This window comes from Mobula hypostoma, chromosome 6 (assembly GCF_963921235.1).
Source record: "Mobula hypostoma chromosome 6, sMobHyp1.1, whole genome shotgun sequence".
Lineage (NCBI taxonomy): Eukaryota > Metazoa > Chordata > Chondrichthyes > Myliobatiformes > Myliobatidae > Mobula > Mobula hypostoma.
In genome coordinates this window covers 177,570,421-177,583,213 of record NC_086102.1, presented here as the reverse complement: position 1 = coordinate 177,583,213, position 12,793 = coordinate 177,570,421, and the positions used below count along the sequence as shown (strand labels likewise).

Here is a 12,793-nt window from a genome sequence, read left to right as displayed (position 1 = left end):
GCCCTTTCATCCCCCGTGTCTTCATCTCTTCTGCTATTTGTTGTTTGTCTCTGATCCTGGAGACGTTCATTTCTCAGCTCCTTTGTCTCTTTGTCTCTCCTTCTATGCCAGTTGTTGTCATTTTGGAGACGTGCATGCCTCTCCTCCTCTGTCTCTTCTTCTCTCATCTTTTTTGTCCTGACTCTTTGATCCTAGAGTCGTGCATCCCTGGCCTCATCCGATTCTTGTTCTCTCCCTCTCCTTGCCACTTCCCGATGACGTTTGGCATCATCTCTTGACCATAGTGTCCCCCTTCTCTTTCCAAGCAGCATAATTAGGCTGACCATATTTTTTTTTACCTTAATGCTGGATAGAAGATACGAAGCAGTAACATCAAGGCTTCTAAGATGCTGATTATTCTTGATGATGCGGTTGGCGCTCTCTTAAATGGACGTGATATAGTCACCACTGTCCTTTGACTGCAGCAAAGGGTTTGATGGGTGCCTCGAAGTACATCATTACAATAAGATTTAATTATCTCTTATTGATGGATCTCAGTTTGATCTGTCCCAATCTCGCACATGCTGATGGTGATTAGCAGAATGTGACCGCTCGAAATAGAGCTGCCCTGCCCTTTTGCTCCAGTTGGTGTTGCTGGTGTGAGCATCGTGAGTTGCTTCTGAGGCTGGCCGTGCACATGCATCGTGCTGTCACGTCACAGTTTCCATCAAGGCTGACATCAGGTCTCAGGTGAAAGCGGGGCTGTTGATTTTGGCGAGTGAGCAATTTTATATGAATATATAACCCTGAACTTTGCATGCATTCTGTAAGTTAGCGCATTTTAGTGCCGCTGTAATGCACCGTTTGTGCTATGTCACAAATAGTCACACAGAGCGTGAGAGTTTTAGTAGTATATAGATGGCGAAATGTAAGGCTGTCCACTTTGGTAGAAGGAATGAAAAAGCAGAATAGAGACAGACAAAATACTGCCAGTGAGATTGACATGATGCCCTTGTATGTGAAACGCAGAACATGAGTGCAGAAACACAAGTAATTAAGAGAGGGAAATGGAGATTTATCTTTGTTGCAGAAGAGATGGAGCAGAAAAGTATAAAAATCTTGCTGCAACTGTACAAGGTTTTACTACTACACTCCAAGAGTACTCAGTTTAGCAGGGTATGAGATGATGAATAAACTCTTCTTGGGCCTCCAGCAGGGTGCAGGTATCGATTATAACCAATGTTTCAATGGCAAACTCAGTCATCTTGATCAGGGATGATACCTGGGCATGTCTAGTCCGGTGGTATATATAGCCCCATAGTCTGTCCCTACTGATTGGTTAGTCCTCATCCAATCAGGTTTCCTGTCTCCCACCTTGTTTACAATTGAATTCCAATTCTTACTTGGAGTGAGACCATCTTCATTAAAATTCTTTTTATAATTGATACCTGTACCCGGCTGGGAGCCCAAGAAGAGTTTATTCATCGTATTTGCTGGGAAAGCACTAGATTCTTTTACAGTACAAGATGATATTTTTTAAAAAAAACATAAGATCCTGAGAGGGCTTAACAGAATGTTTCTTGAAAAGATGTATCCCTTGTGGGGGATTCTAGAATTAGAGAACGTAGTTTCAGAATTAGAGGCCATCCATTTCAAATGGAGAAGAAAAGAAATTTCTTTTTTCAGAGGATCATGTCTCTTTGGAATTCTGCTCCCTGAGCACTGAGGAGGCTAAATCAACGAATACACTCAAGGTTGTGGAATTTTTAAATCTACAAGAACGGTTATAGCAAAAATCCAGGTAACTAGATCCGAGGCTAGGAAATGTTCATTCATGATCTCACTGAGTGCCACAGCAGGTTCAAACAACAGATGGCCTAGCCCTATTCTTATTTCTTATGTTTTTACCATAAGAATGCTGTGGTAGAAAATACAAATTAATTATGTCAGTTTTATAATCAAGTGGGAAGACTATATAGCAGATAATGAGCATTGTATGAGTCAATTTTCAAGGCTTAGTAATTCAATTGATTATTAAAGTAAGAGAACTATTTGTGTATGAACGTGATACAAATATTGAATACCTTTCTGGCCTGGTTACAACTAGAAATAAATATTATGTAATTAAATAATTGCCTTCACCACAAGAACTACAGCAGTTCAAACAGAACATTCATATTTCTCAAGGGCAACCAGGGATAAGCATTAATTATTGGTCGTGCCAGCAATCTTATTTTCTAAAATTACTGTATGTTATTCTCACTGCTCACAGCTAATGCAACAACCATATTTACCTCAGTGAACCAAGTACAGAAAAGGATTTGCACATTAAGAACAGAAATTAAAATGCGGTATAAGCAAGGCAGCAAAGGTAATTCACACCATACAAAATTAATTTTCTAGAAAAATCATCGAACTTACTATGGAACCTTCTGTAGCTTCTCCCAGCAGACCACCAAATGTAATGACAGGCGACATACAGGCACAGTACAAGAATAAGAAAGATGCCACACACTGCAAGTTTAAAGCGTCCCTAAAGTCACTCCAAAAAAATGGGATTTTTCTTTTGATGTCTTCACATAATCCACCAAATAGCCTGGTTTTGAAGGAATCAAAAGATATTTCAATATGTAAATGTAAAAATCGAAAAACATACATCTGCTTAAGGACAAGCACTAAACCCATTCTCTGCAGAGAATTCTCCCCCGCTACAGACGTTGTACAGTTTTCAGTTGTATTCATCATGTAAAGACATATGCAGAGCAGTCCAGGTGGGTGTGTGTGGCTGGAGTTCTGTCCGCAAAACGCTCTCTGCATTCTCTTGGCAGACAATTCTTCCTCTACCAAAAAATCAGGTAGCGGGTACTCGATTTTCCTGCCCATTTTTCATTATTCTGGGTTCTCTTTTAGTCCCAAATTTCATGTCAACCCTGAATGTAACTAATGATTCCTCACTGGAGAAGGAAATTCTCAGTATTTGCATTCCACTGAAAGAAGGAATTCCTCATTTAGCCAATGGGATTAACCTTTCATTCTGAGCTATGTTCCCCAGTTTTAGATCTCTTACGTCTTTTTTGTCAAGTATCTCAGAATATTTTATATTTCAATAAGGTCACTTCTTATTCTTCTGAACTCCAGAGAGCTCTATTCCAGTCTATCTCACCTCATCCTCAGAATGAATCTGCTGAACTAATATGAAACCCTTATCCAAAATCTGAAAACTTCCGAAATTGTTTGAGCGCTGACATGACATCACAAGTGGAAAACTGCACAAGGTCCTGGGAAGGTTCCCAAGTGATGCAAGGGTCTTTGTGCATCACAGGCAGTTCTGAGAAAGGACCTCACATATATATTGAACAGAAGTTAATAAAAAATGTAAAAACACTGCATAAAGCAGAAACTAAAGATCTCAATCATGTACAGAACGAGCGGGGTCCTCAGTGTCAGAGTGAACATATTTGGCTTAATATTATACTGATCATGGAACAGACAAAGCTCTGTCACTACAAACTGAAAACTGAAGGTCATTGTGAATGTTCAGCAGGCTGGATGTAAATTTTTTTTAAAGCATGACACTTTATTTTTAAAGATTTGTGGTGATAAAGTGTCTGCTGATCACGAAGCAGCAGAGAATTCATTGATGAGTTTGCCAAGATCATCGCTGATGAAAATATAACACGCTGAATGGCTACGTATGTGTGATGAACAAGTGAATCATGTAGTGATTACACCCCTCACCACCACACACACACACACACATATACATACACACACACACACACACACACACACACACACACACACACACGTGATAATGAGCAAGGACATCAGATTCAGCTGTAGTATCTTATAGCTGATTAGTGTTCAGAATGGCGAACTGGCACAAATTGATATCAGTGGGCAGGAGAATTTGCATAGTATGATATTGTATATATTGAATATTAGAAATGTCTTGTTATAACTGTGATTATATGTCCATAGATAATAACAGATTGGGAGTTCCTTTATTTTTCAATTTTTGTTTCAGATCCTTCCTAGAAATGTTTGTAAGGGGAATAATGTAGCAAAACAACCGTAATGTACACTCACACATATCAAACAGCAGAAGGAAATAAAACACAGTTAACTTAACATGAATCTTACTTTTACTAACCTTCCTGTTCTCTGCAACTCAGGACCTGTATGCTCCTCATGTGGGTCAGGATCTCCATGAGCTGTGGTTCCATTTGGTATTCCTGGAATTTTCCTTTTCTCCTGCCGAAAGAAATTTTTTAAATGTTTTGAAATTTGACATCTGAGAGTGAAAATGCGAACTAATTAAGATCAGATACAGATGCTAAAGGTGTATATGCTACAAACCTGGACAATGTTTACACAAAGATCAAAAACTGAATGTAGCAAGGTAACATCTGTCTGTTACTGATTTGCATTTGAAATTCACCAACATGATATTACAAACTAGATCCTTAAATCTGTCTTTTTGATTGTGATCAAGGTCATGGATGTATATTGAATTACAATCTATCACCAGCATCAACCCGCACTCAGGACGACAAAAGGAATTTTGAAAATAGACAAGGATTTCCTTTCTCCCTACTCCACCCCATAAACAACCTTTTAGCAATAAAGAAGAGAATACCAGGGACAATTCATTGTTAAAGGAAGGCAATAATTTATTAACTGCCAAAGAAGTGCAGTAAACCATCTAAGTACTTTTTAAAACTGACTGCAACAAATAACATTTCAATCAAAGCAAATTCAAGTAGTATCTGAGAATTGTTGGATTGGCATTGCCTTTTCATAATGTAATTATGGGCTAGATTCATACCAATCACTAGGTGTTGATATTGTTGCAGCTTAACAGAGAGCTTAAAATTTTTATTTGGTTAAATATGTTAATTTAATTGTCCCCATTTAAAAAAAAATCTGGATGTTGGATGTCTCCTGAAGAACGCATGGTGTTCAGCTCCACGAAACTTTTCAGGTAATAAGGTCACAGAGCACCACAGCACAGGAAGAGGCTGTTCAGTCCATCTATTTCTCTGTACTCTTTCCATCTGATCCTGTAGATGGTGACCAAAACTGCATGCAATACTCCAAATTTGGGCTCACCAATGTCTAACACAAATCCAACATAACATCTGAATTGCTGAACTCAATTCTCTGATTTGTGAAGGCCAACGAGACTACAGCTCTCTTTACAACCCTATCTAAAGGTTTGCCACATTCTAGGAATTATGGATCTGTATTCCAAAATTCCTTTGTTCCAGTGCACTCTTCAGTACCCTATCTTCAATAGGCAAATCCTACCCTGGTTTGTCCTTCCAAAATAAAACACCTCCCATTTGTCTGCACTCATCTGCCATTTTTCAGACCATTTTCTAGCTGGTCCAGACTCTGCTGCAAGCTTTAATAGCCTGTATCACAGCTTATCAATTTTTTAACCATTGCATTGTACTGCTGCCACAAAACAACAAATTTCACAACATACGTCAGAGATGTTAGACCTGATTCTGATTCTGTTAACTGCACTCCCAATCTTGGCATCATATACAAATCCGCTGATCCAGTTTACCACATTATCAACCATACCATTGAGATAGGTGACAAACAACAATGGACCCAGCACCGATCCCTGTGGCACAAAGCTAGTCACGGGCATCCAACCAGAGAGGCAAAACCAATAAAATAATTCATGTAGGAAGTAACAGGACTTGGACAACATTCAGATTTGGATCTCTATTTGCCAGACAATGATCATCTACAAGAAACAATCAAATTAACAGCATTACCATTTCCGAATCACCCACCATTAATAATCAGGGCATCACATTGCGAACAAATCCAACAGCCCAGCCACATACCTATCAGAGCTACTGGAGCAGATCAAAGGGCAAGTATTATTGAGCAAATGATATATCTGCTGACTCCCCAACTTCCTTACACCATCTACAAGGTACGTGTCTGCATCATGTTAAGATATTCCCTACCGAGTGCATCTTCATTCACTCATCATCTAGGCCAAATGCATCCATTTTCTGGACAGCTATCCAACCTTTTAAATATTACTGTAACATCCCCAAGCGTAGTGCAGAATACTGAAGAGAGAAATGCAAGAAGAATTTAAGGTATGGTGGTGTAGCGGTTGGCATGGCATGATCATAGCTCGGGGCGTCGGAGTTCAGAGTTCAATTCTGATATCACCTGTAAAGAGTCTGTACATCCACTGCATGGAATGCATCTGTTTTATCCGGGTGTTTCGTGCTCCTCCCACAGTCCGAAGATGGACAGGTTAGTAGGTTAACTGGTCATTTTAAACTGTCCCATGATTAAGCTAGAGTTAAACTGGGGTCGCTGGGCGGTGCTGCTCAAAGGGCTAGAAGAGCCTATTCCAAACTGTATCTCAATAAATAAATAAAGTAGTAAAACAGTCCTGTAACTAGTTATTTTTAATGCACACAATGAATGATGTTAAGTACGTTGAATATATGAAATACAAGTGCAAATCAGAATCAGGTTTGACATCACCGGCATATGTTGTTACATTTGTTGTCATTGCTGCGGCAATACAATGCAGGTTGTGTTCATGGGTTCAATGTCCAGTCAGAAATCAGATGGTGGTGAGAAGAAGCTGTTTCTGAGTCACTGAGAGTGTGCCTTCACGCTCTGTATCTCCTTCCTGATGGCAGGTATGAGACCTGGGTGATGGGGATCCTTCATGATGGATACCACCTTTTTGAGGCATTGATCCTTGTAGATGTCCTGGATACTACAGAAACTTGTGGCCATGATGGAGCTGACTAAGTTTACAACTCTCTGCAGCTTACTTCAACCCTGTGCAGTAGCAACCCCCATACCAGACGGGGATGCAGCCAGTTAGAACGCTCTCCACAGTATATCTGTAGAAATTTGCAAATGTCTTTGGTGACAAGCCAAACCCCAAATGAAATATAGCCATTGTTCTGCCTTCTATGTAGCTGCATCGATTTGTTGGGTCCAGGATAGATCCTCAGAGATACTAACACCTTGGAATTCTGACCTCTCTATGAGGACTGGTGTGTGATCCCTCATGTTACCCTTTCTGAAGTCCACAATCAGTCCATCAAGTTTTGTAGTTAACTAGATTAACACTAGAACTTAATTACTTAGAGGCATTCATTTCAGTTGCTATTTAGAATACCATTATAATTTAATGAAACCTGTATTCCCAAATCAATTACATTGATCTTGATATGTTTTTTAAAGTTATATTATGCTGTGACTAAATATAGTTGGTTCTGTAGTTTACAGTGAGCATTATCAATGCAAGTACAGGGCATTGTTCAGTTCTTCACTCTTAAAAGCCACAAGACAACCTAACTTCCAAATCAGAGGTTCCCAACCTTTTTTATGCCATGGATCAAGAAAGGGGTCGGTCTGTTGATCCCAGGTTGGGAACCCCTGTAAATGAATCATCATATGGTTCATAAGTTTTGATGATTCAATTAACACCATTATTTTTCAACAAAAGTGCTGGGCGATAATGCAACAATCATAACATGTTAGTGTCCATACCTGGGAAGGTACACTCTTTGGTGGTTCTATTCGGATGGATGGATCCCACTCTCCAGGTGGCAACACAGTCACTTGATCAAGAAATTCATCCACACCAGCAACCAAGTCATTGCGGTCCTTTGCTTTATATGCAACATCGTGAAATACCTAAAACATAAGCACATAGGTAACTGATTATGCAAAAGTTATTTTTATACCAACTAACTGCAATTCCACATTTGTATTCCTGTATGAAACTTCTGTTTAATTTATTAAGAGCGTACTATTATAAATTTAAAGACAAAACTTAAGAATCATTCCGCAACTGCAAACAACACCAATGTTAGCATCTACTGTTTAGTGAAAAGAAGGTGCTGAAGGATTAGGTAAATATCACTCTTCTGCTATATTTTTAACTTAAATCAACAGAGAGATTTATCCAAAAATATAATGCCCCTCATAAATAACTCTTTGCTATTGAAATGAATTTTGGATGCCTTAAAAATGAATTTTACATCTTTATCTTGATTCAATGAGGTAATGAAGATACCTCTTTTTAAGAGGCAGTTTTATTGAATGGAGACACGAGACTGCAAATGCTGAAGGAATAGCAGGCTGAGCATTGGTGCCTCTCAGGGCTCTGTGTTCAGCCACTCCTGTCTCACGACTGCACTGCCAGTTTCAGCTCAAACCACATCATCAAGCAGCAGTGATGAGTCAGTATGCAGACAGGAAGTAGAGAGGGCTGTCCAACTGTGCAAGAACAATACCCTGTGTCTCAATATGGACAAGATAAAAGAAATGATTGTGGACTTCAGGAAGGCAAAGGTCCGCCATTTTCAATTTCACATCAATGGCTCTGAGGTGGACAGAGTGACTAGCTCTAAGTTCCTTGGTGTGTACAAAATGGACGCAACATATCTTCACTAGTCAAGAAGACACAGCAGCATCTGCACCTTCTGGGGTGATTGAAGCATTCGAGGATTCTTACCACCACTCTCATAACTTTCTACAGGAATACATCAAGAGTGTCCTCTCTGGCTGAATCACTGTATAGTACGGAGGCTGCAAGGCATCGGAGTACAAAACCCTACAAGGACAGTAAAACGCAAACACGAGGAATTCTGCAGATGCTGGAAATTCATGCAACACACATCAAAATTGCTACCTGGCCTGCTGCGTTCCCCGACAACTTTGAAGGACAGTAAAAACTGCCGAGAGGATCATCAGGATCTCCCTCCCGACATTTGTAACATTTACTTGGAGTGTTGCAGACGAAAGGCCCGAAGCATTGTTGAGGATCACTAACAGCCATCACACAATCCCTCTGACCCACTACCATCAGGAGGGATGTACAGAATCCTCAGGACTAGGACCACCAAACTGGGTAACTGCTTCTTATGTCAGGCTGTGAAACTAATGAATACCCTGGAACCACCAAGGTCAGATTACTGTTTATTGTTTACCCGCGCTGTGCGCTACACACATTTTGAATTATATTTGATTAATTTATTTATGGTAATATTTTGGTTTATGAGCTGTATGTGATTTATGTTTTGTGGGTGCACTGTGGTCTTGAGAAATTTCGTTTCCTTTGGCTGTATACAGTTCTATGTAAAAGTCTCAGGCACCCCAGATTTTTGATAAAAATTTACTGTCTTCTGCATTAGTGTGTTATTAAAAAAGAGCACATTTTAGATTTCCAAACATACATCTACCAAAAAAGAATTAAATGTTACAGAGAAATTTTTGTATTTCATTAAAGGAAGTAACATAGACCACTTATCAAATAAGAACTTGAATACTCGTAGGTATATAGCCCAATGCAAGATAAAACAAAGATAACAAACAGATCAGTAGCTTAATGAGTTGAATGAACTAAACAGATTAACTGAAACAGAAACAGATATAGAAGGAGTCAATCTGGGCAATGGGCAACCAAACTAAAAGGTGAAGGTGTGGCAGATATGACAGTTTAACCGTCAAATCATCAATTCTTACACCATGGCAACAGTGAGCATAGCAACGAGACAAAAGTGGTCATCCAGCATCAGCAAGATCTCTCCTGAGCAGAAATTCTGCAGCAAACAGGAGTTTCAAGATGTGCTGTCCAAGCTCTTCAGAAGAAGCACAAAGAAATGAGCAAAGTTGAAGACCAGAAACACGGTGGCTGGCCACAGAAACTGAGTGGAGCAGATGAAAGACAATCAAACTGATGTTCCATCTAGATCAGATGATGTACAGTACTGCTATCATCTCTGAGCTCACAGAAACAACTGAAACCTCAAGTACACCCTTCTACAGTCCAAAGAAGTCTTTTCAGAGGTGGTCTTCATGGAAGAGTTGCTGCCAAAAAGCCATTCGTCCATAGTTGAGGCAAAGCCAAGAGACTCGCCTACACACAAAAACACTAGGATGCTGAACAATGGTAGAAAGTGCTCTGGACTGATGAGTCAAAATTTGACATTTTTGGCTCAAACAGGAGGCAGTTCGTCTGTAGAAGAGCTGGAGAGCACTACATGGATAAGTGTCTGCAGCCAACAGTGAAGCACAGCAGAGGTTCCCTGCAGGTGTGCAGCTACATTTCTACAAATGGATATAGTCAGTATCAATGGAATCCTCAATGCTGAGAAGTACAAGCAAATTTTCATCCATCATAGGAGGCATCTGATCAATCCCATCTTCATTCTGCAATGGGACGATGACCCCAAACACACGGCTAAGGTCATAAAGAACTATCTTCAGCAAAAAGAACGAGGAGTTCTGAAACAGATGGTATGACCTCCACAGAGCTCTGATCTCAACATCATCAAGGCTGTCTGGGATTACCTGGAGAGACAGAAGCAAGTGAGACAGTCAGTCTGCAGAAGAAGTGTGGCAAGTTCTCCAAGATGCTTGGAACAACCTACCAGCCGATTTTCTGAACAAACTGCATGACAGAGTACCTGAGAGAATTAATGCAATTTTAAAAGCAAAGGGAGGTCACCCAAAATATTGATTTAGTTTAGCTTTTTTTTTTACTGTTTACTGACTGCATAGTAACATTTTTGATATTCAGAAACTCTTAATTTCATTATTTTTGAAAGCATCTTTACAGAGTTTTTTTACATTGGCCTAAGACTTTTGCACAGTACTGTATATGTACAATCAGATGAAAATAGACTTGAACTTGATCTGAAAGGTGGTATTATTTGCCAACATCTGTAGAACGCTCTCAGGAGGACCTATGACAAATGTGGGGACAACAATAATTGCAGAATATGTAGTAGCAATTGATTGCTGAAAAAGTTGCTCATGACAGTATGGCAAAGCCACAGCTGCCTCCAGTGAGGCACCCACTTCAAAGAAATTGCCACCATTGAAAAAACAATCAGCAAGTACGGTGAAATGGAGTGAACAAAATTCAGATGAAGTTTTACAAATTACAGGCATGAATATTATATTATTGAAACAATTTCATATTTATGTCAGAGTTCAAAAGTAGACAAAAACAATAATGGTTTCCACATAAGGCAACATGGTTAGAGCTAGACCAATACACAAAAAAAAATGAAGTGATTGCCACAGCAACAAATGAAAATGGAAGTTGGAAGTTATGGAGGATGTTTAAATAGGTCAGGACTTTATTCCATTAAGCATAGAAGCTTGAGGGGAGATTTGATAGAGGTGTACAGAATTATGAGGGTATAAATAGGGTAGGGTTGGTTCCTTAAGGTTGTTATAGTCGGTGTGGTAACAGAGACAAGCTCCCATAGCCTATTAAATGCTCCTAATGGCATGCGTCTCAAATAGGCTTTGACAACCAAGTCCAGCTCCTAGCCTTCATGTGTGGCTTACCTACTTCAAAGGTTTCAGAGACAGATTTAATGTCAGAGAAATGTATACAATATACATCCTGAAATGCTTTTTCTTCACAACCATCCACAAAAACAGAGGAGCGCCCCCAAAGAATGAATGACAGTTAAATGTTAGAACCCCAAAGACCCCCCCCAGCTCTCCTCCCTCCCGCACGCAAGCGGCAGCGAGCAACAATCGCCCCTCCCCACACCGACCAGTAAGAGCATCGGCACCCACCAACGAGCACTCAAGCAAGAGCAAAGCAACAGCAAAGACACAAACTCGCAATACCCCAAAGACTACTTGTTCACCCGGAATTCGACATACCACAGGCTCTCTTAGCTCCCAAACGGCAGAACCACTTCTATAGACAGAAGGAGCAAAGAGGGGTTACTCGCACCTTAAAACAAGTCGCTTCAGGTGGTTGAGGTCAGCCATGGTTGGCAACTCATCCAGAAGGAAAACTCTGCTCTCAAACCTTTGCTGCCTAACGGCTATACTCACTCATGGGAAAGGCTTTGGGATTGCCCAGCACAGCTTGCTTCTTTCCTTTTATAGCAGAAATATCAAGGTGAGTGTTTTGTACCCACTAAGCGAATTACTACCTTAAGATTAGTGAGTTACTACTGCTTTATGGCACTGTTTTACGTAGTTATATATTGCCTGGAGTTTAATTAAAGAATGATTTCCACTTAAACAAAAATGTTGTAAACACACAGCAGATCAGATAGCCTCTGGAGAGGGAAAGAGTTAAAATTTCAGGCCCAAACCCCTTGTTGGAACTGAAAAAGGGAGGAGATAAAGTGAAGCAACACACATCAAAGTTGCTGGTGAACACAGCAGGCCAGGCAGCATCTCTAGGAAGAGGTACAGTCGACATTTCGGGCCAAGACCCTTCGTCCTCTTCCTAGAGATGCTGCCTGACCTGCTGCGTTCACCAGCAACTTTGATGTGTGTTGCTTGAATTTCCAGCATCTGCAGAATTCCTTGTGTTTGTGAGATAAAGTGAAGTTGGGATGATCCTAGGGAATATCTCTGTATCTTTTGTTTCATATCAGATTTCCATATCTAGAGTTTCTGTTTGTTTTTTTTTATTGTCACACTTAAAGGTTCTGTTTACTTGAAGATAGGGAGGCAGGGTACGGATGCGTCTCTACCAAAGGAAGTGTAAGGCACTTCTTACCCTCCTGTGTTATTACATTGGTACATAATAAGGAACATCAATTCCCAATGTGCAATGTGGGCAGTTCACCCGGAACAGGAACTGAAGATGGTGAAGGGGTCACACATGCTCTCGGCAGGCTGGAGGTCAAAGGTGAAATCTGGTTGAGCAGAAACCATTCTGTAAGTCTGTAAATAAAATAGTTCTAGCATTTGTACCCATGCAAGTTTGTCTTCATGGTGTCAGAAGTCAGTGTGAGGGCTAAATACAAAGCCTAGCTGA

At 40.2% G+C, this 12,793-nt stretch overlaps 1 protein-coding gene across 3 annotated transcripts in view; it reads right to left on the bottom strand.

Annotated features, from left to right (window-relative positions):
• The window catches only part of LOC134348634 (sodium-driven chloride bicarbonate exchanger-like), a 258,317-nt gene that overhangs the window by 56,116 nt on the left and 189,408 nt on the right, over nucleotides 1–12,793 (bottom strand). For all 3 annotated transcript variants that reach the window (XM_063052328.1, XM_063052326.1, XM_063052327.1), the window contains 3 exons: nucleotides 7,534–7,680; nucleotides 4,133–4,233; nucleotides 2,401–2,575 (listed from right to left, as the gene is read on the bottom strand). In XM_063052328.1, coding sequence (XP_062908398.1) covers nucleotides 2,401–2,575; nucleotides 4,133–4,233; nucleotides 7,534–7,680 — 423 coding nt within the window. The remainder of the gene's footprint in view (nucleotides 1–2,400; nucleotides 2,576–4,132; nucleotides 4,234–7,533; nucleotides 7,681–12,793) is intronic.